The 25,469-nt window shown below is 32.1% G+C and overlaps 1 protein-coding gene across 1 annotated transcript; it reads left to right on the forward strand.

The window, feature by feature from the left end:
• Positions 1 to 106: 106 nt before the first annotated feature.
• On the forward strand, positions 107 to 21,313 carry LOC127728344 (60S ribosomal protein L35-like). Its single transcript, XM_052235696.1, has 4 exons — positions 107 to 158; positions 1,452 to 1,526; positions 3,851 to 3,912; positions 21,061 to 21,313. The coding sequence occupies exons 1-4, from the start codon at positions 156 to 158 to the stop codon at positions 21,290 to 21,292; spliced, it is 372 nt and encodes a 123-aa protein (XP_052091656.1). The 5' UTR covers positions 107 to 155; the 3' UTR covers positions 21,293 to 21,313.
• Positions 21,314 to 25,469: the final 4,156 nt, after the last annotated feature.

A 25,469-nucleotide genomic window follows, 5' to 3' on the forward strand; every position in this document is an offset into this window, starting at 1 on the left:
TTCTATGAGATATCTTTGTTGAGAGTGTCTAACGTATAAAAAGAATCGGATTGAATTATAGGTCCGAAATACTATACTTGGGACGAATCTATATTTGAAAAGATTACCAGCTTTCTATTCTACTTCCGCCTTTTTCAATCGCACTCTCTGCTAACATGGTAGAAATTTTAATGTAAAATAATCCGACGGCATCTTTCACACTGATATTAAAAAACATGTTAAATAAATGTCGTGAGGACAAAATATAATCTATTCTACATAATTTGACTTATATTTCTCATATCCCAATGTCAAAAGACTCACGTTCTTCCTTTCTTACACTTTACGTTCTTACATTAAATACGAATGCAAATGTTTTATATGGATTCGGTTACATATAACAATAAAAAACATAAGCTCTTGGGACCTTTTAAACGAAACTGGTCTTGTCCTTGCATTATTTTAGTATCAACATGCTTGACAACCTCTCAAAATCAGTTAATATCTACGTGGGTATTGAAGCAGGAGTTGTGCTAATAGTAAATGAGTAAAACCAATATACTATGGATTTTAATCAGTATATTTAATATTGGCTTATTTGAGGCTTTTATTCTGTTATAATTTGCAGTATTCAGTTTATATGATGCAGTGTTTCAAAAGTCTGATCAGCACCTGTTATTAGGAAAATCCCCCATAAGGTTCATCACTATTTTTCTGTATTTATGCCACAAAATTTTGTCCGAGAAAACAGATAAAACTGTCTTAGCGGAGATAACTATGTGAAACGAGAAAAGAAAGAGTCAAAGTAAAAATACAATACTGTTTAAATTCATAGATGATATAAAAAAATAAAAGTTCCAAGATTGTGAAGACAAGCATGTAATGAATATTCCAGCAACAAAATTTTGATCTGTGTGAACATTTGCATGTATTATTTCCTGGTTATATACTTGAAATTCAGAAATTATTGAGAGCATTAATTTATTATTGCAAATTTGACATGACCAACCAAAATTTGAGGTTAACTATTAATTCAGGAAAAGTAAGTTGTTAATAATTTGGGATACGCACCCAGTCGTGCTATATTCCCATAAATATAAATTTCACAAACATTTCTGAATTTACAGTATTCATAAATTAATACGTTGTACATGGTAAACAACCAAAAAAATTGTCAACCAACACAAATATTTATTGTTTTCAGTAAATATACAATTTTTATCAGATGCTCTATGTATACATGTATGTACTGTTAATATATGGATTGAATGCAGGTTTTTGTAAGTTTTAAATGGTAGAAAAAATAGTGATACAGTGATTGTGATCTAATTAATGATCTAGCTTTAAGACTTTTTATGGATTCAATTCAAGATTCAATGAACTTAAACCATGAAATTTGCATTCATTCATGTATGGCTTAAATAAGTAAAATATTCATTAATTTCTTAAAGACATTTATTTAAAACTTGTAGGCCAAAGTCAAAGCCAAGGAATTGAGGGGTAAAAAGAAAGATGAGCTTGTAAAGCAGCTTGATGAATTGAAAAATGTAAGTTTAAAAAAGACGATGTAACTGCAAGGTATTTCAGGCATGGTAATTTACTTAAACTTAGAAAGTATCCTTGATAGTTGCTCTAAAGACGGGATGGGTTGTGATTAGCAGTGCTTGTATATTCCAGGATGTGTTTTCTTTTAATTGCCCACTCTTTGGCAAAGGTACTTAAACTAGCTAGAGTGAGAACAGTAACAGACATGAAGGGTTAGCTATTGCTGAAATTAAATATTCTCAACCCTAGTTTAACAGACATGCAGTTAATTTGACAGTATTTAACAATACTCTGTTCTCCCCAGGATTTTTTTATAGCACCATAGTATGGTAAGCACAGTGACACAGCAGAGATACCTGTCAATATAGTTTCTGTAGCTACACATCACATTTCTACCATTCTCTATCTTTATGGAGGTCCATATTTTTGTTACTACCTTTTATTAATTTGAATTTTGTTTTCTTTTTTACTCTGTTGTAAGGTGATTTAGTAACTAAATAATGAAAAAAGAGAAAAATTATTTAGTGTGTAAAACTGAACCTTTCTAGGCTGATATTCAACCAGAGGTTAGTCTTCCACCATTCTAGGTTTCAGCCCAGTGATCAGTTTCAAAAAAAATCTTACGACTAAAGTTGATTAAGAGTATACTGAATTGTTCATGACTTACAATCAACTTATGTTGTAAGATTTTTTGTGAAACTGATCACAGGGTTCTAACAATCTTACGCAACTGCAGAACATATGTCAGAGATCAATGATTTCTAATTTTGAGGTGAAGAATTCTTGCGGGCAAGAGTATTAATCATTTAGTTAAATTATTACATGTCAATCCGTTGTCCACTTGAGGAGTTGAGGTTGTATAAATACTAGGGAATGTACATGTGGATCATATCAGAAGGGGCTAATCTTCTATGGGCATTAAGGCCAGTGAATTCAATTTTATTTATGTATATAGATCTCTTTTGAAATCATTTGCCATGTAATATAAAATTAAGGAAATGTGGGATGATTGCCAATGAGACAACTATCCACCCAAGTTTACAATGTGTTTTTTATACGTCCGTTTACGGGACGTATTATGGTAAACCGTTGACCGTCTGTCCGTCCGTCCGTCGTCAACATGTCGGACATTAACTAAAAAAAGCTTTAACCAATATGCATGAAACTTTGTTGAATTGTTAATATCTATTGACGTGAGCTGCCTTTTATTTTTTATAAATTTCAGATTTACCGTTTCCGAGTTTTGGGGTTTTATTCATTAAAAAAGGGGGGATTTTCCAGTTTTCTGACAATAACTGAAGAATGCTTTCACCAACTTGCAAGAAATTTTGGTGAATTGTTTATATCTATTGATGTAAGCTCCCTTTAAAATTTTATAAATTTTACATTTTACATTTCTGAGTTATGGGGTTTTATTCATTAAAAAAGGAGGGATTTTCCAGTTTTTGGACAATAACACAAAAATTCTTTCAGCAGTTCTCATGAAACTTTGGTGAATTATTTATAGCTATTGATGTAATCTCCCTATTGATTTTAATAAATTTCAAATATGACTGAGAAGAAATTGAACTTTATTTGTTTATAGTCTGACAACAGATTTACTAAGTATTGCGCAACAGCACAGTGTATTGCACAACAGCAAGAAATCTTTAATTGAATATAAATTCAATTTATATAACCAATTTCAAGTTCTTTGACTACATTTATTCAGAAACCTGTAATATGTCAAATATTTAATTACAATCCAAATTCAGACCTGTATCAAGCTTGAATATTGTGTCCATTTTTGCACCAACTGTTCAGAGTTGGACCTCTGCGGGCGTATCCAGCTGCGCTCAGCGAAGCAGTTTATTCTGTATATATATTTGAAGAATTAAAAAAAAAGTAAGTAGGACCGAAACAACTTATTCCTTGGTATACTGTAATTAAATAGTGACACTTCAGTCAAACAATTACTAACTTTAATCAACAAGCACCTTAAAGTGAATTTGAATTAGAAATTATTGTCTTTGACAGAAATTTACATACAACAATGATTGAATGAAATTATAATAGATATTGTCTTTTTGGGACTCTATGATGTTGATTTCCACCAGGATGTGGTAAGTTGGCAGGAGAAATATGTTTACAGCCTATTCGACAGGTTTTGGAAACAGAATGATGCACTTGGTTGTCCATTTGTATGAATCTCTTGAGGTTTTCTTTCCCAGTATCCTGTGCAAAACCCTGCCTTAAGACAAATATATTTAGAATGAGTAGAAAGATTCTAGATTAAAATCCGGAATTTAATGATCCAAACTAATTTTTAAATTTCTCTACATTATAGGAGCTTGCTACACTTAGAGTTGCTAAAGTAACAGGAGGAGCAGCATCAAAGTTGTCAAAGATGTAAGTAATGTTAGAATAGGCAACTTTAAAAAATGAATTTAAAGAAGATGTGTCAATGAGGCAGAAACATAACAACAAAACTATTCAAAAGACATCTACAGTCTGTGGCAAACACTGTCAGACCTACGGACCTGATCGATTAAAAAGATGCAAGTCTGCCAAATCGTATGTCCTGGTTTTCACCATCTGTGCTGTGACTTATAATTGTATTTTGATATGCGTGTGCACAGATCGATAGAAATGAAAACTTTCGGGTTAAATGTTTTCTTTGAAGTATGTTCAAGGGGCTATCCCCGATAAAATTTATCAACTGCTTTCCTGAAATGCAATTTTTACCATGAATATCATCATAAAACAAAGCAGTCCATTTAAAAACTCAAACAACACAATAAGCTTAATTAATTGATTTTTTTTTCTCGGTCAAACAGAAACCAAAAGAGTTTGGCACAGACTGCATCTAGAGTTTAGTCTTTTAAAAGAAGACATGTTTATACAATATGTCAAGCTCTAAGTTGTCACAATTCTGTAATAAATGTGAATATATTAGACAGAAACTAGCAAAGAGCTATGGCTAGCACCAATACATGATATTATGATTCTCAATACAAATTTTGGGACACCTAGGCTAAGTTTCCTTTTGAAAACAGTTTATAAAACTGTGGACCGGGCACTCTTGAAATATTTACTTTCATTATGTATATGAATGATCTTGTTGATATTGTTTGTTTTCATTTTGTAGTGTTGTATCACATGCTATGAAATGTATACGTAGTGTAATGACAATAAAGATTTGAGTTGAATTGAATTATTTAAAAGATATATAAGTTTTACATATTTAAGCAACTTAAATTAATATTAAGGTAGAACAATACAAAGTTTTTTTCACCCCCAATCAGACAACTTTAAACTGATGTAATTTCTTTCATCCAGCTCTGAAATTTATAAATGAGGAACCAAAAGAAAGAAGAAAGATTAATCTTTAAAATGCGGGATAATTTCATTATTACATAATTGATTATTATGTAATTATTGGCTAGATTGTGATGTCCATATTTGAATGACATTAGCTTTTTATAAGACCGCAAACAAATTTTGCGGTCATATATTGGTATGACGTTGGCATCGTCGTCGTCCGAAGACACATTGGTTTTCCCATAATAACTTTAGTTTAAGTGAATGGATCTCTATGAAATTTTACCATAAGGTTCAATACCACAAAAGGAAGGTTGGGATTGATTTTGGGGGTTATGGTACCAACAGTTAAGGAATTAGGGGACAAAAATAAGCATTTTTGTAACTTCCAGACAATAACTTGTGTGTCAGTGTGTGGATCTCTCTGACATTGTACCACAAGGTTCCATATCATCAAGGGAATGCTGGGATTGATTTTGGGGGTAATTGCCTAAAAATTTTAGGAATTAGGGGGCCAAAAAACAAGCATTTTTCTAGTTTCATGACAATAACTTGTGTGTAAGTATATGGATCTTTCTGAAATTGTACTACAAGGTTCCATATCACAAAGGGAAAGCTGGAATTGAGTTTGGGGGTAATTGCCCAAAACATTTAGGAATAAGGGGCCAAAAAGGGGCTAAAAATAAGCATTTTTCTTGTTTCCAGACAATACATGTAACTTGTATTCAAGTGTATGGATTTCTGTGAAATTGTACTATAAGGTACCATACCACAAAGGAAAGGATGGTATTGAGTTTGGGGATGATGAATCATAAGGGGGTCCAAAAAATAGGGGGGGGGATTTTTTTTTTCCTTTAAAATTTTCTATTTTAAGTTGGTTATTTTTGATTTATATATAAAAGCAAATAATAATGATATGGTTTGATTTCATCAAAAATTAAAATATTGGGGTTCTTTGATATGCTGAATTTAACCGTGTATTTAGATTCTTAATTTTTGGTCCCGTTTTCAAATTGGTCTACATTAAGGTCCAAAGGGTCTAAAATTAAACTTAGTTTGATTTTAACAAAAATTGAATTCTTGGGGTTCTTTGATATGCTGAATCTAACCGTGTATGTATTTAGATTTTGGATATTGGACCATAATAGGTAAATTAAAAATGTTTAAGTTCTTAGACCACATTCATTCTGTGTCAGAAACCTATGCTGTGTCAAATATTTAATCACAATCCAAATTCAGAGCTGTATCAAGCTTGTATGTTGTGTCCATACTTGCCCAACTGTTCAGGGTTCGACCTCTGCGGTCGTATCAAGCTGCGCCCAGCGGAGCATTTTATTTGTTATTCATAGCATCCCAAAATTTTCGAAAGATTCTTGAGCAACACAGTCTGACCTCCAAAACCTTGTTTCAAATTTTTTGCGTCGTATAATGGTTTGGTGTCGTCGATGTCGGTGTCGTCAGAAGACAAATTTGGTTTCCAGACAATAATTTTTGTTTTAAGTGAATGGATCTCTAGGAAATTTTACCAGACGGTTCAATACCACAAAAGGAAGGTTGGGATTGATTTTGGGGGTTATGGTACCAACAGTTAAGGAATTAGGGGCCAAAAACAAGCATTTTTATACGACCGCAAAATTCGTATATTGCTATAACATTGGCGTCGTCGTCGTTGTCAGAAGACACATTGGTTTTCGCACTCTAACTTTAGTTTAAGTTAATGGATCTCTAGGAAATTTTACCATAAGGTTCAATACCACATAAGGAAGGTTGGGATTGATTTTGGGGGTTATGTTACCAACAGTTAAGGAATAAGGGGCCAAAAATAAGCATTTTTGTAACTTCCAGACAATAACTTGTGTGTCAGTGTGTGGATCTCTCTGACATTGTACCACAAGGTTCCATATCACAAGGGGAATGCTGGGATTGATTTTGGGGGTAATTGCCTCAAAATTTTAGGAATTAGGGGCAAAAAAAGGGGCAAAAAACAAGCATTTTTGTAGTTTCATGACAATAACTTGTGTGTAAGTGTATGGATCTTTCTGAAATTGTATTACAAGGTTCCATATCACAAAGGGAAAGCTGGAATTGAGTTTGGGGATAATTGCCCAAACTGTTTAGGAATAAGGGGCCAAAAATAAGAATTTTTCTAGTTTCCAGACAATAACTTGTGTTCAAGTGTATGGATCTCCCTGAAATTGTACTGCAAGGTACCATACCACAAAGGGAAGGCTGGTATTGAGTTTGGGGGGTGATGAATCATAAGGGGGTTCAAAAAATTTGGGGGAGGGATTTTTTTTTCTTTAAAATTTTCCATTTTAAATTGGTTATTTCTGATTTATATATAAAAGCAAATAGTAATGATATGGTTTGAATAGGTAAATTAAAATTATTTAAGTTCTTAGACCACATTCATTCTGTGTCAGAAACCTATGCTGTGTCAAATATTTAATCACAATCCAAATTCAGTGCTGTATCAAGCTTGAATGTTGTGTCCATACTTGCCCCAACTGTTCAGGGTTCGACCTCTGCGGTCGTATCAAACTGCACCCAGCGGAGCATTTCATTTGGATATTGGGCCCCATTTTTAAATTAGTCTACATTGAGGTCAAAAGGGTCCAAAATTAAACTTTGTTTTATTTCATCTAAAACTGAATTATTGCAGCTGTATGATATGCTGAATCTTATTGTGCATTTAGATTTTTTATACACCTGTTTACGGGACGTATTATGGTATACCGTTGTCCGTCTGCCCATCCGTCTGTCCGTCGTCAACATGTCGGATATTAACTCAAAAATGCTTTAACCAATTTGCATAAAACTTTGGTGAATTGTTTATATCTATTGACATGAGCTCCCTTTGGATTTTTATAAATTTAAGATTTTACGTTTCCGAGTTACAGGGTTTTATTCATTAAAAAAAGGGGGGATTTTCCAGTTTTCAGACAAAAACTCAAAAATGCTGTCACCAATTCTCATGAAACTTTGGTGAATTGTTTATATCTATTGATGAAAGCTCCCTTTTTATTAGTCCCCTACCGACGAAGTTGAAGGGGACTTTAGGTTTGCACTCTGTCCGTCCGTCTGTCCATCCGTCAGTCTGGCAAATCAGCTTTCCACACTTTTTTTCTCTGTTCTTGAAGATATTGATTTGATATTTGATATATAGTTTTATCATGACAAGTTATAGATCAAGTTCGAATTTTGTTCCGGTCTGATGATTTAGTCCAGAGTTATGGACCATAACTCTGGACCATTTCTAATGTTAGAGTACTATGTTAAACCATATCTCTGTACAAAGGGAGATAACTCATTTTTTAAAAGACATTCTTTGTTAAATTATTTGAAGAATTTTTTGGCAGGTTTGTTTGTTATTTAGTATAAACTAATTTTCTGAATGCTATATATATATTAAAAAAAACAATTATGAAGAGAAATCCTTTAATTAGATAATAATCTATTGTTATTAATGTATATATTTCAATACATTACATTGTGTAGATAAAAGTTGTTGACATTTTATAGATAAGTCAAATCTATATTAGTTTGTGACAAATGAAAGAAAAAATATTTGGAACTTTTAATTATATTTGATTATAATTTGAAAATAGATATACACTGTATGACATCATATCTAATATTAGAGAACTATTAATAATATCTAATTTTTTTTCATCATGCTTATAAGATATTGATTGATAATTGGTATATAGTTTTATCATGACAGTTTACAGATCAAGTTCAAATTTTTGTTTCGGTATATTGATTTTGTGCAGTTATGGTCCTTGGACTTGAAAATTTCACTCATATAATCAGTTTTCCACACTGTCTTTAGTCATGCTTGAAGATATTGACATGATATTTACTTTTTGTTTACACCATGACAAGTTATAGAACAAGTTAGCAGTTTGTTCCAGTATTATGAATGTTTACCCGGTAGGGGACTATGTATTGCCATGCAATACTCTCAGAATGCTTGTTTTCATAAATTTCTAATATGACATTGAGAATTAATTGAACTTTATTTGTTTATAGTCTGACAACAGATTTACTAAGTATTGCACAACAGCAAGAAATCTTTAATTGAATATAAATTCAATTCATATAACCAATTTCAAGTTCTTTGACTACATTTATTCAGAAACCTATAATATGTCAAATATTTAATTACAATCCAAATTCAGACCTGAATCAAGCTTGAATATTGTGTCCATTTTTGCCCCAACTGTTCAGGGTTGGACCTCTGCGGGCGTATCAAGCTGCACTCAGCGAAGCAGTTTATTATTTTGGGCCCTGTTTTCAAATTAGTCCATATTAAGGTTTGAAGGGTCTAAAATTAAACTTTGTTTGATTTCAACTAAAATTAAATTTTTGGTGTTTTTTTATATGCTGAATCTAACCATGTTGTTAGATTTTGGATATCAGACCATTCTAGGTAAATTAAATGTCCCATTTCTCATTTTTAAGATCTTGAACCACATTTATATTGTGTCAGAAACCTAAATTATGTCAAAAATTTGATCACAATCCAAATTCAGACCATATCAAGATTGAATATTGTGTCCAAACTTGCCCCAACTGTTCAGGGTTAGACCTCTGCCGTCGTATCTGGCTGCGCTCAGCGAAGCATTTTATTTCTATTGTATTTCTTTCTCTCGTGAACCTTAAAGGGAAACTTCGCAAAAAAATGAAAAATTAATATTATGTTGATTATGAATAAAAAACCACAAATTCATAAATATTAAAGTTTAATTCTGCTAGATAAGAGATCACCATCGATTTTAAATTTAGAGTATCACTTCTCCGCGTGCGGCCATTTTGACATCATCCCTGAATAGAAACCACGATATATCTATAAACCACAAAGGACCAAAACATGCAGTAACCTAATGTAGCCGTAATTGAGTGTCGATATCTTGTCAAGCGTAGGGTTGTTTTACCCGACAAGGAAAGCCTAAACAGTTTCCCGGGTCACAAAAAAAGATTATAATAGACATGGTTGTGCATGCAACCTTTCCTAACTAACTTGATACGGAAAATGTAATTATATATAATTTTTTTTGAATAACTAGTACTATGGTCTGTCGTTTTGAAACTGTTTTTTTTTTACTAAGTTTTTGAAACAGGAAATGTTAATGGAAATTAGTTAAAAAGTTCAAAGTGATAAATTAAGTGTTCCGTGTAAAAATGTTTTCGAAAATCTAGTGTGTTCATAATTCATTTATGTAATAATCTTATTTAAATAAATTCGGACCTTCCCTTATCTGATCACCAGCATTGCTAAAGGAATTGTTCCCAGAGGTATTGTGAGTTGACACGTCCAGGTATTCAAGCGATTTCCTGTCGGGCTTGAAAACTCTTATTACACAATTACATAAAGCAAGTTCGTGCATCACTTCACCTCTGAGGGTATTGAGAAGTGTACACGGCCGATAACTTGTAACTTTCCATTTTGAAACTACCAGGTGAATATACATCTTTGTCTTGCGTGTCCGATAGTGATATGCTAGTCTTTACTAAACCATAGATATAATAGCCATTATATATATGACTAAACTCATACGCTTGTTTATAAATAACATTTATGGTGTAAAAGAACATTTATGAAAATCTAAATAATTCCAAAAAAAGATTTGATAAAATAAAAATATATTTACATATTTTCCAAACGTAAATTGGGGAAAATGTAAGTAATTACTCGTTGTCAATAATTATGGACATTTTGAAACGTACAAATATTGATTTAACAAAATGTACGCACTTGTCGATCATTGGATTATACGCCTAGATAGAAGGTTACGGAACTATAGATAGTCGCAATTTAGAATATTTACATGTATATTGAATATACGAGAGAAACATCCAAAACCAATCTGATTTAAATACAGGTCGATATCTAAGTGTCTCATAAGTCTATTCTAAGGCTGGATATTTGATCTCTGTTTTTATTATGAATTGTTGTATATATATATTGTTTGATCAAATATGTGACACTATAATAAAATAATTATTTATTTATTTTATTTATTTTATTTATTTTATTTATTTTATTTATTTTATTTATTTATATCTAACTTGCTTTGGTTCATCAAAGTTATGCACATAGTAAAATCACAGATTTTTATTTCCATAAGATTATTTTGAACAGTTTAAGAAAGCCGTCATCATCTCAATGGTTGTGTATTATATATAATAATGTAATAATGTGAACATGGTTCTATTATACCTCATGTCAATTTTCCTGTTCCGACATGCATGTAATATATATGCCACTGGACGTACACTAATGATCCCCAAAAAGCTTATTTGAAGAAATAAAGAAACTTCACTCCGAATTGACTGATAGTAGATGTGTTAACGTCTGGTCAGCTAGAAGGTTGATTAGTTTATTTAGTTAGCTTAAAAGGGAGGGGGGATAAACCATTCCTAATATTGCACTTATGCATAAAATATTAAATGAGAGTTATATAAGAGAAAATATAAATACGAAAAGTCGCATATCTGGTAAAAATAAGTCTCACTGGCAACTATAGAATTTCACGTACAATTGTCATTCTTAATCGAAATAACGGACAGTCATTAAAATACATGCATGTACACTTTGATAAAAAGGGGTGCTGCAGTTGCATATTATTCATCATAAATCTATTTCAAGTATATACTTTCCTGTCATTCTTATAAGTTAACGCAGAGACATGTAACTTTACATCTCTAGTTAACGACAATCAACCATATAAATATTTGAATCTGATGTGACTTACCGTTCATCTCTTTCTTTTTTCATCTTTTTTTTTTATTTGGGCAGGTACACAAACAATGTAATGTTAGATATACTGTTCCCAGGTTGGGAGGGGGCGGTGGTTGGGGGTGAAGTATATCGAAAGTTACAAAATAAGAACGTTGTATTTATGAATTTACATGAAGAATTCTGATCTTGGGCGTATGTTTCTTTTTTTTTTTTTAAGTTCAGTGATTTAAATTGAGAGAAAAAAAATATAGTCAGAATTTAAATCGTACCGGCAATTTCTACCTAAGACTCCTCTAAAATCATGAATGGTCATGCTTCACAATCATCAGAATTTTCTTTGCATTGGTACAATCGTATCGGTAGTGATTTACCTTGACATTTCCGGGTATAACAGAGCTACTTGTATATTACCTGTATGTGGTTAGGTGACGTCCCATGAGGTCTTGCGTATACAGGTTCACATTTATAATGGTTTCTGATATAACAAGGTTTTATGACATTCACACATGTTCTGTATACCAAATTCTTATCTTATTTTCAGACCAAACGAGGACATGAATATTTTCCAGGAAAAATATTGAGTATCAAAGTATCAAATTAATTTCGGGATTTTTTTCTTTCTTAGTATTAAATCACAGAAACTTAAAGAAAATACTGCTTGTCCACTTAAGGTGTATTCTTGTCAGTTAAGACTGACATATATGTCTCTGGTATAAAGTGGGTTTATGAATGAATAATAAGTCTTGCAAAGGTACAAGATATAAAGCACATTGAAAATTGATTCCTCCGGTCTGTCTCCATTCAAAAAAGGAAAGTTGACGTTAGATTGATTCTGTTATTTTTTTTAAACATCGTTGGTCAAATAGCTAAAGTATGTATACGTTGTGAGATTTTAAATATTTTAATAAGGGCATTCCCGATTAGGTAAATGTAGATCGGTGTGGACGGACCAAGCTATATTAATCATGTAACCGCGATAATTTTCTCTAAACATTGAAACATTCACGGTTAATACCCATGATAGTTTGAAAAAGTAAGTACAGTGTTTGGTTTATACGCTCGTTTTCGTGGGCCATTTTTATTTGTAAAATTATTTAATAGAAAGTAATTCAGAATTTCGATGTTACAACAAAATACTCACCTATCTATTTTAAAATTAAGCTTACGCAAAATATAAAAGATATACATGTATATAACGGCGATTCAGGTATTTTGCCACCATATTCCTCCCCAAATAATTAATGTTTTTATCATTCATACGAACTGTTGTTCACACCTGTAACGGTGAACCGTGTTGGCTAAAATTCACTGAGTGAAGATCAAAAGAATAGAGTTACAGAATGCTAATCTTTTAATTACCTTGAATTTAACCACGCATTCAACAGGTGGTCACTTAGTGTCACAGTACAATACACATTGTATTTACACAGTACTAGACTGAAGTAAAAGCCTTCAGGTGAGAATACAAACATGCATTTGTAAAACAATATCAGTTATATATGTTTGTTCAAAATATCCGTCGGAAAAAAATTCATGAAAATATATTCTATTGTATGATTTACTTTTATTACTATAATCATATCAGAAATCCTTTAAATATAAATTGTACATTTTAATTTTGAAAGTTGCACGGCGGATCACTTTACTTTCTTAATTATTAGTTGGTTAATAGCTACGCCAAAAGTCGTCGATGCGCTTTTAATCGCGTTATTAGATGATTAACGAACAAGACTTACAACGAGATTTATTCACTCCCGGCATGCAAAAAGACTTAAACTACGTCACATAAGTCAGGAAGTTGGAATAAATTAAATTATTAATTCCCAATTTTCTTCTTTATTAGTGTTCATATCCAGATAAAACTTGGTAAATATGTTTTTTATGGTATTATGAACATAATAAGATGAAAAGTGAAAAATCGCGAATTTTCCCTTTAAATTAAATTTGCAACCTTAATTCGTAAGAAATCACTAAATTTAATTGGGTATAAAATTTGTTCTATTGATGTTTTTGGAAATCTGAGACACTGTTTTGAAGATAATTGATCAAGGAACAACATGTGCTACAGGGCTCGACAATAACGCTTGTCCGATTGTCCGGTACCAGAGGAAAAAAAGGTCGGACAAGTAAAAGCTATATCAAGCTTGTCCGACGGGACAAGTTAAATTATTATGCAGAAAATAAATTTAATCCAACTTTGATGAACAAAGTAATTATAAACAAAAAACAAGAAAAGAATACAAGTATTAATTTGACATGTTTACTTGCAATGATAATTTAAAACTGGTTCTTTGTCAGGTACTTTTTAACAGGTAAAAGGTATACTATTCTCGGAAACCAGTCTTACTGATCCGAATCAGAGATGCACTTTGTAGTTAAGATAACTTTACAAGACAGTTCATCACCAGCTCGGAAAGGATTTGGCTCCAAATTTAATAGATAGTTTGGCACCGTAGGAGACATATTTAATAGACATGATTAATAGACAGTTTGGCAACGCAGGAGACAGGAGACATTTCGGGACCAAGACAAATCAGAACCTCGTTTTCCTACCTTATTCTGTTGCTTTATAATAAATACCATACCGTAATTATTTACCATAAAATTCCCAAATCATATTTGATCATATATAGAAAAAAAAACAATACTTGCAATACGGTGACCTATAGTTATTAATTTCTGTGTCATTTGGTCTCTTGCAGAGAGTAGTCTCATTGGCAATCATACCTCATCTTCTTTTTTTCATCGATTGCATTTGAATAAACTTTTGTCAACTTAAAAAACCAGGATACAAATCCAATGAGTGGAAATTGACAGGCCTTTCAGACGGTGCCTCATGTGTAGAGTCTGATGAGACTTTGGCATTGATGAAAACTAGAAACTAAGTCCTGTGACATGACTAGATTCAGTTGTTCTCGACTCATATTTTTAAAAGGTATTTCAAAAGATATAAATCAAATTCTGTTCTATTGTTTTAATTCATTTTGTTCCTTGAATCAACTTAAAATGCAAAAAGGTTATTATTAAGATTTTTGTTGGACAAGTTACAATTTCATTCGGACAAGTAAGTTTTGTAATGTACTTGTCCTACTGGACAAGTTGAAAAAAAAGTTATTGTAGAGGCCTGTGCTAAAATCAGGCATATAGGGCACTCATCTAGGAGCTAATTTCATTTAAAACTAGGACAAAAATATATGTGTCACAATTGAATAAATACGGATTTTCCTATTTGAACCTCATTAACTTCAATATGAAATCAAGTTGTGAAAATGGAGCCTGTGATCAGGTGATCCTGGCCCAATCTCAAGTTCTTGTCAGTCTAATAATGATCTAGGATCCCAGGCTTCCAAAAAACGTATTAGTTTTTAAACTGGCAGGTTATTGTTCATTTGAGTAGATACAATATAGGAAACATTAGAGTTTTCTGTGAAATACACACAACATCTTGCAATTTTAATAATAATAATTTTCAGAGTGCACTCACCATGTGGGCTAACAAATTACATATTGATGAGACCACATAAAAAAAAAACTCCCAAATGGCGAGTGGACAACCACCAATTTCAAACCCTGCCAATAGTACATTTCTGTCAGAAACTAGTTATAGTTAACAAGGAATTTACTATGTTCTGATATTTAATTGGCGAAAAGAAATTCCATCTTTTAAATCTTTAGTACGACTTAGTTTAGGATTGAACTATTAACATCCCACACTGAAGGCCAGAATTCTTCCATGATGCTATCATTATTGATTTTGTTGCCTTATCATATATCTTGAGAATAGAGAGAAAATAAACTGTATATGATGAAATGTTTCTATCTGAACAAAAATGTTGAATAATAAAACATTGGATCGATAGGCCTGATTCAGTTTACTTAGCTCTTGCCTTTACTTCCAATTTTTTAGCCCTTTATAAATGGATGCTGCATTTCTTTAAATAAGACAGAAACTAGCCAAGATCTGTGGCTAACACAAACAGAACATTTCTGTCAGAAACTAGTTAGGCCAAATAAAAGTATGTGTGGTTCCAGTTACATCCTGAAAAAAAAAATAGGGTCGGTAGGTCGGCAATTTTTATTTAATTTTTTTTTTTTTTTTTATATTGGATTGTCAAAATCTGGAAAAAAATCGTGTGTTTACCGAGTTGGATTCAAGTATTATACACGTCCCTACCCGAAGTTCGTCATTTTCCATATGTTTGGTTGTCAAATAAACAGATATGTTACGTTTTTAGTTAATTTTGTTGCATTATAGTCATAGTGGATTTTTCTAATGGAAATTCAGATAACAGAAGGTTTGTGAATTTAATTATTTAAATTAACATTCCACAAAATGGGATCGTTTGAAAAATATTTTTCAGAAATGGAAAAAAAAGTTCTAGGGTCAGGGGGTTTAAACTAGGGTCGATCAGTAACTGGAACCACACATAGACTTTAATTTGGCCTTACAGTTAACTCATCATTTCAAGGAATTTACTATGTTCTGATCTTTAAATGGTGAAAAGAAAGTCCTACTTTTAAGTCTTTTGTATGACTTAGTTTAGGATTGAACTTATAACAGTCACACTGAAGGCCAGAATTCTTCCATGATGCTATCATTATTGATTTTGTTGCCTTATCAAATATCTTGAGAATAGAGAGAAAATAAACTGTATATGATGAAATGTTTCTATCTGAACAAAAATGTTGAATAATAAAACATTGGATCGATAGGCCTGATTCAGTTTACTTACCTTTTGCCTTTACTTCCAATTTTTTTAGCCCTTTATAGATTAATGCTGCATTTCTTTAAATAAGACAGACACTATCTACAGTTAACTAGTCATTTAAAGGAATTTACTATATTCTGATCTTTAAATGGTGAAAAGAAATTCCTACTTTCAAGTCTCTTGTATGACTTACCCAGTAGTCTAGGATTGAACTTATAACATCCAACACTGAAGGCCAGAATTCTTCCATGATGCTATCATTATTAGAGAAAAGAGAGAAAATAAACTGTATATGATGAAATGTTTCTATCTGAACAAAAATGTTGAATATAAAAACATTGGATCGATAGGCCTGATTCAGTTTACTTAGCTGTTGCCTTTACTAATACTTCCAATTTTTCAGCCCTTTATAGATTAATGCTGCATTTCTTTAAATCAGACAGACACTAGCTACAGTTAACTAGTCATTTCAAGGAATTTACTATGTTCTGATCTTTAAATGGTGAAAAGAAAGTCCTACTTTTAAGTCTTTAGTATGACTTGGTTTAGGATTGAACTTATAACATCCCATACTGAAGGCCAGAATTCTTCCATGATGCTATCATTATTTCATTGCCTTACCAAATATCTTGAGAAAAGAGAGAAAATAAACTGTATATGATGAAATGTTTCTATCTGAACAAAAATGTTGAATAATAAAACATTGGATCGATAGGCCTGATTCAGTTTACTTACCTTTTGCCTTTACTTCCAATTTTTTTAGCCCTTTATAGATTAATGCTGCATTTCTTTAAATAAGACAGACACTATCTACAGTTAACTAGTCATTTCAAGGAATTTACTATATTCTGATCTTTAAATGGTGAAAAGAAATTCCTACTTTCAAGTCTCTTGTATGACTTACCCAGTAGTCTAGGATTGAACTTATAACATCCAACACTGAAGGCCAGAATTCTTCCATGATGCTATCATTATTAGAGAAAAGAGAGAAAATAAACTGTATATGATGAAATGTTTCTATCTGAACAAAAATGTTGAATATAAAAACATTGGATCGATAGGCCTGATTCAGTTTAATTAGCTGTTGCCTTTACTAATACTTCCAATTTTTCAGCCCTTTATAGATTAATGCTGCATTTCTTTAAATCAGACAGACACTAGCTACAGTTAACTAGTCATTTCAAGGAATTTACTATGTTCTGATCTTTAAATGGTGAAAAGAAAGTCCTACTTTTAAGTCTTTAGTATGACTTAGTTAAGGATTGAACTTATAACATCCCATACTGAAGGCCAGAATTCTTCCATGATGCTATCATTATTTCATTGCCTTACCAAATATCTTGAGAAAAGAGAGAAAATAAACTGTATATGATGAAATGTTTCTATCTGAACAAATATGTTGAATAATAAAACATTGGATCGATAGGCCTGATTCAGTTTACTTTGCTCTTGCCTGTACTTCCATTTTTTTAGCCCTTTATTATTGGATGCTGCATTTTTTTAAAATTAGATGGAAACTAGCCAAGATCTGTGGCTAACACCAACAGTATATTTCTGTCAGAAACTAGTTATAGTCAACTCGTCATTTCAAGGCATTTACTATGTTCTGATCTTCAAATGGTGAAAACTAATTCCTACTAAGTCTTTAGTATGACTAAGTTTAGGATTGAACTTATAACATCCCATACTGAAGGCCAGAATTCTTCCATGATGCTATCATTATTTTGTTGCCTTATCAAATATCGTGAGAAAAGATAGAAAATAAATTGTATATGATGAAATGTTTCTATCTGAACAAATATGTTGAATAATAAAACATTGGATCGATAGGCCTGATTCAGTTTACTTTGCTCTTGCCTGTACTTCCATTTATTTTAGCTCATTATAAATGGATCCTGCATTTTTTTATACGCCCGTTTACGGCACGTATTATGGTATACCGTTGACCGTCCGTCGTCAACATGTCGGACATTAATTCAAAAACTCTTCAACCAATATGCATGAAACTTTGGTGAATTGTTTATATCTATTGACGTGAGCTCCGTTTCGTTTTTTATAAATTTCGTATTTACTGTTTCTGAGTTTTGGGGTTTTATTCATTAAAAAAGGGGGGATTTTCCACTTTTCGGACAATAACTCAAAAACAATTTCACCAATTTGCATGAAAATTTTGTGAATTGTTTATATCTATTGTTGTGAGCTCCTTTTCGTTTTTTATAAATTTCGGTTTTACTGTTTTCGAGTTTTGGGTTGTATTCATTATGAAAGGGGGGATTTTCCAGTTTTCAGACAATAACTCAATAACAATATCACCAATTTGCAAGAAACTTTGATGAATTGTTTATTTCTATCGACATGAGCTCCCTTTTGATTTTTATAAATTTTAGACTACGTTTCCGATTTATGGGGTTTTATTCATTACAAAAAGGGGGATTTTCCAGTTTTTGGACAATAACTCAAAACTGCTTTCAGCATTTTTTACGAAAACTTTGGTAAATTGTTTATATCTATTTTTGTAAGCTCCCTTTTGATTTTTATAAATTTTCGAATTTAGGTTTCCGAGTTAAAAGATTTTATTTGTTTATAGTCTGACAACAGAACTAAGCATTGCGCAACAGCACAGTGCATTGCACAACAGCAAGAAATCTTTAATTGAATATAAATTGAATTCATATAACCAATTTCAAGTTCTTTGACTACATTTATTCAGAAACCTATAATATGTCAAATATTTAATTACAATCCAAATTCAGACCTGTGTCAAGCATGAATATTGTTTCCATTTTTGCCCCAACTGTTCAGGGTTGGACCTCTGCGGGTGTATCCAGCTGCGCTTAGCGAAGCAGTTTATTTTAAATTAGACAGAAACTAGCCAAGATCTGTGGCTAACACCAACAGTATATTTCTGTCAGAAACTAGTTACAGTTAACTCGTCATTTCAAGGCATTTACTATGTTCTGATCTTCAAATGGTGAAAACTAATTCCTACTAAGTCTTTAGTATGACTAAGTTTAGGATTGAACTTATAACATCCCATACTGAAGGCCAGAATTCTTCCATGATGCTATCATTTTTTTGTTGCCTTATCAAATATCTTGAGAAAAGAGAGAAAATAAACTGTATATGATGAAATGTTTCTATCTGAACAAAAATGTTGAATACTAAAACATTGGATCGATAGGCCTGATTCAGTTTACTAAGCTCTTGCCTTTACTAATACTTCCAATTTTTCAGCCCTTTATAGATTAATGCTGCATTTCTTTAAATCAGACAGACACTAGCTACAGTTAACTAGTCATTTCAAGGAATTTACTATGTTCTGATCTTTAAATGGTGAAAAGAAAGTCCTACTTTTAAGTCTTTAGTATGACTAAGTTTAGGATTGAACTTATAACAGTCACACTGAAGGCCAGAATTCTTCCATGATGCTATCATTATTGATTTTGTTGCCTTGTCAAATATCTTGAGAATAGAGAGAAAATAAACTGTATATGATGAAATGTTTCTATCTGAACATTAATGTTGAATAATAAAACATTGGATCGATAGGCCTGATTCAGTTTACTTAGCTCTTGCCTTTACTTCCATTTTTTTAGCCCTTTATAGATTAATGCTGCATTTATTTTAAATTGGACAGAAACTAGCCAAGATCTGTGGCTAACACCTACAGATCATTTGTCAGAAACTAGTTATAGTCAACTCTCGTCATTTCAAGTAATTTACTATGTTCTGATCTTCAAATGGTGAAAACTAGTTCTTACTTTTAAGTCTTTAGTATGACTTAGTTTAGGATTGAACTATTAACATCCCACACTGAAGGCCAGAATCTTCCATGATGCTATCATTATTTATTTTGTTGCCTTATCAAATATCTTGAGAATAGAGAGAAAATAAACTGTATATGATGAAATGTTTCTATCTGAACAAAAATGTTGAATAATAAAACATTGGATCGATAGGCCTGATTCAGTTTACTTACCTTTTGTAATGAATTTCTTGGAAAAGTAGTTCTCTTTTGGGAATTTTATTTTAAGCGACTGTCATACAAGTGAGAGGTTTAACAAGCTATATAACCAGGTTTAATCCACCATTTTCTACAGAAGGAAATGCCTGTACCAAGTCAGGAATATGACAAGTGATTTCCATTCATTTGAGCTTTGATTTTGCCATTTGTTATTAAGAGACTTTTTGTTTTGAATTTTTTCTGGAGTTCAGTATTTTTGTTATTTCACTTTTTTCTGATAGTCTAGTCTAGATTTACAAAACTCTGAATCATACCAGAGGTTAATAGTTAAGAGATAACACATTCATTTTACTCCTGTTTTGCTTTATAATGAAAACTTGAATAACAATTTATTTATCCTCTCACCGTCTAGGCTTATGGTCGCTTACACTGAAAATATTTTTTAATGATCTGCTATATCATCAATTCTTATTTTACAACTAACTTGGACAAACAAAACCTTTATAAAACTGTATAAGTATTACGTTAATGGAAGCACTTTATCTCTTGGTTTGTTAATATATTATATGAATGAGTGTTATAAAGTGTAATTAGAATTAAGCATATGATCAGGTAAATGTTTCAAAATGCCATAATATGTTTAATCCTTTGTGTGGATGATTTTTTTGATTTTTTCTTCAGATTGGTAATAATCTCTTGCCATTGCAAGTAGGCAGACATAGTTAGACTGTGTATATAGAAACTATTTTAAATTCTAATAGTAAAGTAATGAAACCATTTTATTGATGAGTTTATAATAAGTATGTGTTTTCTTTCAGTCGAGTGGTGCGTAAATCAATTGCTCGTGTCTTAACAGTGATGCACCAGACTCAAAAAGAAAATCTGAGGAAGTTCTACAAGACAAAACGCCACAAGCCAAAGGACTTGCGTCCAAAAAAGACAAGAGCCATGAGGAGAGCCCTCAACAGTTATGAACTTTCCATAAAGACAGCTAAACAACAGCGCAAGGAACGTCTGTACCCTGTCAGAAAATTTGCTGTCAAGGAATAAATTAATAAAATAAGAGAGTAATTTCTTGTGTTATTTGTAAAATTGCCTGCAAAAGTAACTTCTAAGCGTCTGGAAGCTTTCATATTTGCAAGTATTGACCCAAATATATACATGTATATGACAGATGAATATCCAAAACTTGAACAATCAGAATGATGACCATTTGTCATTTTTGTCGAGCCTGCGACAAAAGTCTCAGAAAGCTTGACATAGGGATAGTGATCTGGCGGTGGCGGCATTAACTAATTACTTAAAAGCTTTATATTTAAGAAGGTGGAAGACCTGGATGCTTCATACTTTGTATATAGATGCCTTATGTTATGAAGTTTCCATCTGTCATATGTCCATTGTCCTTGACCTCATTTTCATGGTTCAGTGACTACTTGAAAAAAAAAAGGTTAAGATTTTTTGTAATGTTAATTTCTTGCAAGGTCCTCAGGCCTGTCAGACAGTTTCCATCTGACCTCGACCTCATTTCATAAACAGTTTTTCGTGGTCAAGTCCATATATCAGATACTATTAGCAATAGGTCTACTATATTTGGTGTATGATTGTAAGTTGTACATGTCCAACTGGCAGGTGTCATCTGACCTTGACCTCATTTTCATGGTTCAGTGGTTTAAGTTAAGTTTTTGTGTTTTGGTCTTTTTTTCTAATACTATTTGCAATAGGTCAACTATATTTGGTGTATGGAAATATTTTAAGATGTACATGTCAGTTTTTGCAGGTTGTATTTGACCTTGGCCTCATTTTCACAATTCATTGTTCAGTGTTAAGTTTTTATACGACCGCAAAAATTAAAAAAAATTTCGTCGTATATTGGTATCACCTTGTCGTCTTCAGTGTCGTCTGAAGACAGATGGTTTCCGGATAATAACTTTAATATAAGTAAATAGAAATCAATAAAACTTTCACACAAGGTTTATAACCACTAAAGGAAGGTTGGGATTGATTTTGGGGGTTATGGTCCCAACTGTTTAGGAATAAGGGGCCAAATAAGCATTTTTGTAGTTTCCAGACAATAACTTGTTTTAAAAGTGTATGAATCTCTCTGAAATTATACCACAAGTTTCCATACTACAAAGGGATGGTTAGGATTGACTTTGTGGGGTTATGGCTCAAACCATTTAGGAATTAGGGGCAAAAAAAGGGGAAAAACAATGGTTTTTCTGTTTAAAGGACAATTGAGACAATTTAAAAGCAGTGTAAGGGAGGTAATCCAAATCAATTTAAATAACAATGTTTGATTACCTCCCTTACACTGCTTGTAAATTATGTATTAAGAAATGATGATTGTCTGAGAAACTGACCATAACTTGAGGGAAAGAATTATTTTTTGGAATAAGGGAAAGAGGGGAGGTGAAAAAAATTGGAGGTAGACAATCTTTCTCATTTCAGATTTCAGAAATTAAAAGAAAATTTCTTCAAATATTTTTGTTTGGGGGGTTAATATTCAACAGCATAGTGTATTGCACAAATGCAAATAAAAGGGGTAAATTTTTTTTTTTTTTGAGGGGGGGGGGTCAATTCGCATAGTGTATTGCACAAAAGCAAAAAATTGAATATAAATTCAAATCATATAACCAATTTGAAGTTCTTTGACTACAGTTATTCTGTGTCAGAAACCTATTATGTGTCCAAAATTTAATTACAATCCAAATTCAGACCTGTATCAAGCATGAATATTGTGTCCATTTTGGCCCCAGCTTTTCAGGGTTGGACATCTGCGGTCGTATACAGCTGCGCTCAGCGAAGCAATTTATTGTGTTTTGGTCTGTTTTTCTTAAACTGTAAGCAATATTTGGTGTATGGAATGGTTTTAAGGTGTATGTCTGTCGAGCAGGTATCATCTGACCTTGACCTCATTTTCATGGTTCATTGGTCAATGTTAAATTTTCATGGTTAATATGAATAAGAAGATGTGGTATGAGTGCCAATGAGACTACTCTCCATCCAAGTCACAATGTGTTAAAAGTAAACAATTATAGTTCAAAGTACGGCCTTTAACACGGAACCTTGGCTCACACCGAACAGCAAGCTATTAAGGGCCCCATGATGACTAGTGTAAAACGATTCAAACCAGAAAACCAACGGTCTAATCCATATAAAAAACGAGAAACAATAAACACTTATGAACCACATCAACAAACGACAACCACTGAACAACAGGCTCCTGACTAAGGACAGGTGCATACAAATGCAGCGGGTTTAAACGTTTTAACAGGGGCCAACCTTCACCCTAACCTGAAACTGTAGTGTAACATTACAACATAAGACACACTATAAAATATCAATTGAAATGGCTTAACTCGATCAAAAAGACATAAACAAAAACAGGTAAACTTACACTGAACGAATAAGTTTGATCTATGAGACAATATTAATGAAAAAGTTGTAGAACAATGTCAAAAAGACAATAAAATAATGTACACATGTAAATTTAAATATGATAATTTTGTTGTTAGGAGTATGGAAATATTTTTTCAAAATAAATAAATTTGTTGTTCACTGTACGAGTACAGAAGTGAAAATTTATCGTCATACTAAATACTTATCAAAGGTGGTACATATTAAAAATGGTGAGACGAGATATAACACCAAATAAGTAATCATTGAATAACAAAAATACATTACAAATTGTGTCAACAGATCAAATTAACATGAAAGTGCGATTTGAGAGTACTCTCAGTTACTGAAAGCTAGTTAAAAGCCAAAAACAATTAATAATAAAAAATCATGCATCAGAGACTAAAATCAATTAAAACAAATCCCAGGGATTTAGTGTTTAACGCCATGGACAGTCAAAGAAGACATGACTTGTGCAATGCCAAAATAAAAGTAACGACAGGCAGTAGGATATATAGGATTTAACCTTATAATAAATATGTATCATGTTATATATAGATAAAGCAATCTCTAAATAGAAAATAAACGTTGATGTTTATTTATACAGCCCCCCAAATAAAACTTTGAAAAGAATACAAATTTAGTTATGTTTTGATTAGTTGATGACAAAATCGATGTTAGTGCCAATTCAAACAATATTCAAAGATCTTATTACCGGTGCAACATTAATAAGATAACCTTTACTAATAAGTTTGTTTAAATGTTTGATGAGTTTACACGGATGACAAAGTGATTTCCGTAAAATTTAGGATGTGAAATACCGTTTTTTAATAAGTTTTCTACAGGTACAGCCAAATTTACATATCAAATCTTTGTATATCTATGAAAGAATTTAGTAAATGTTTTATGTAATTTATGGTAACGAAATCCCTAACTTAATAATTTACCAGTGATGCGTTCGTTAAAATCTATGACATCACTACACACACGGGCATAACGAACAAGTTGGGATATATGATGGAGCCAAAGGAACATCGCCATCTAAGAAAGGAAAATTAACAATATAGTGATGAAAAATCGTCTCTTTTGTCGTAAATTTTAGTATGGAGTTTCCGTATAGAAATTGAAAGTTTGTTTCTTAGATACTATAAGCAATAAGTCAACTATATTTAATGCATAGATTGATTGTAAGGTGTACATGTCTGTCTGGCATGGTTCATCTGATGTTGACCTCATGTTCATGGTTCATTGGTCAATGTTAAATTTTCCTGGTTAAGTTTGTTTCTTAGATACTATAAGCAATAGGTCAACTATATTTAATGCATAGATTGATTGTAAGGTGTACATGTCTGTCTGGCATGGTTCATCTGACGTTGACCTTATTTTCATGGTTCATTGGTCAATGTTAAATTTTCATGGTTAAGTTTGTTTCTTAGAAACTATAAGTAATAGGTCAACTATATTTTGTGTATGGAATTATTGTAAGGTGTACATGTATTTCCGGTTTGGTTTATCTGACCTTGACCTCATTTTCTTGGATCATGATAAGTTTATGTGATACTTGTAGTAAAGCTTTATATTTAGGACTATCAACATAAAATCAATGGATCAGTAAATCAGGCGAGACATTTTAGCGTGTGCACTCTTGTGTTACTTAGTCTTCATGTCTTGAATATAATTTAAATACCTGTCCGGTAATAAAACAGATATAGGCTAAATTGCAGGAATGTATCCTGCAATACAAAAGTATCTCCTATTGAAAGTTGTTGCCAAGGCGTTCTCCGATCTTTTTCATGCTGTATGTACTATAGAACTATATGTAGATTTTACC

The sequence above is a fragment of the Mytilus californianus genome, unplaced genomic scaffold (assembly GCF_021869535.1).
Source record: "Mytilus californianus isolate M0D057914Y unplaced genomic scaffold, xbMytCali1.0.p SCAF_2, whole genome shotgun sequence".
NCBI lineage: Eukaryota > Metazoa > Mollusca > Bivalvia > Mytilida > Mytilidae > Mytilus > Mytilus californianus.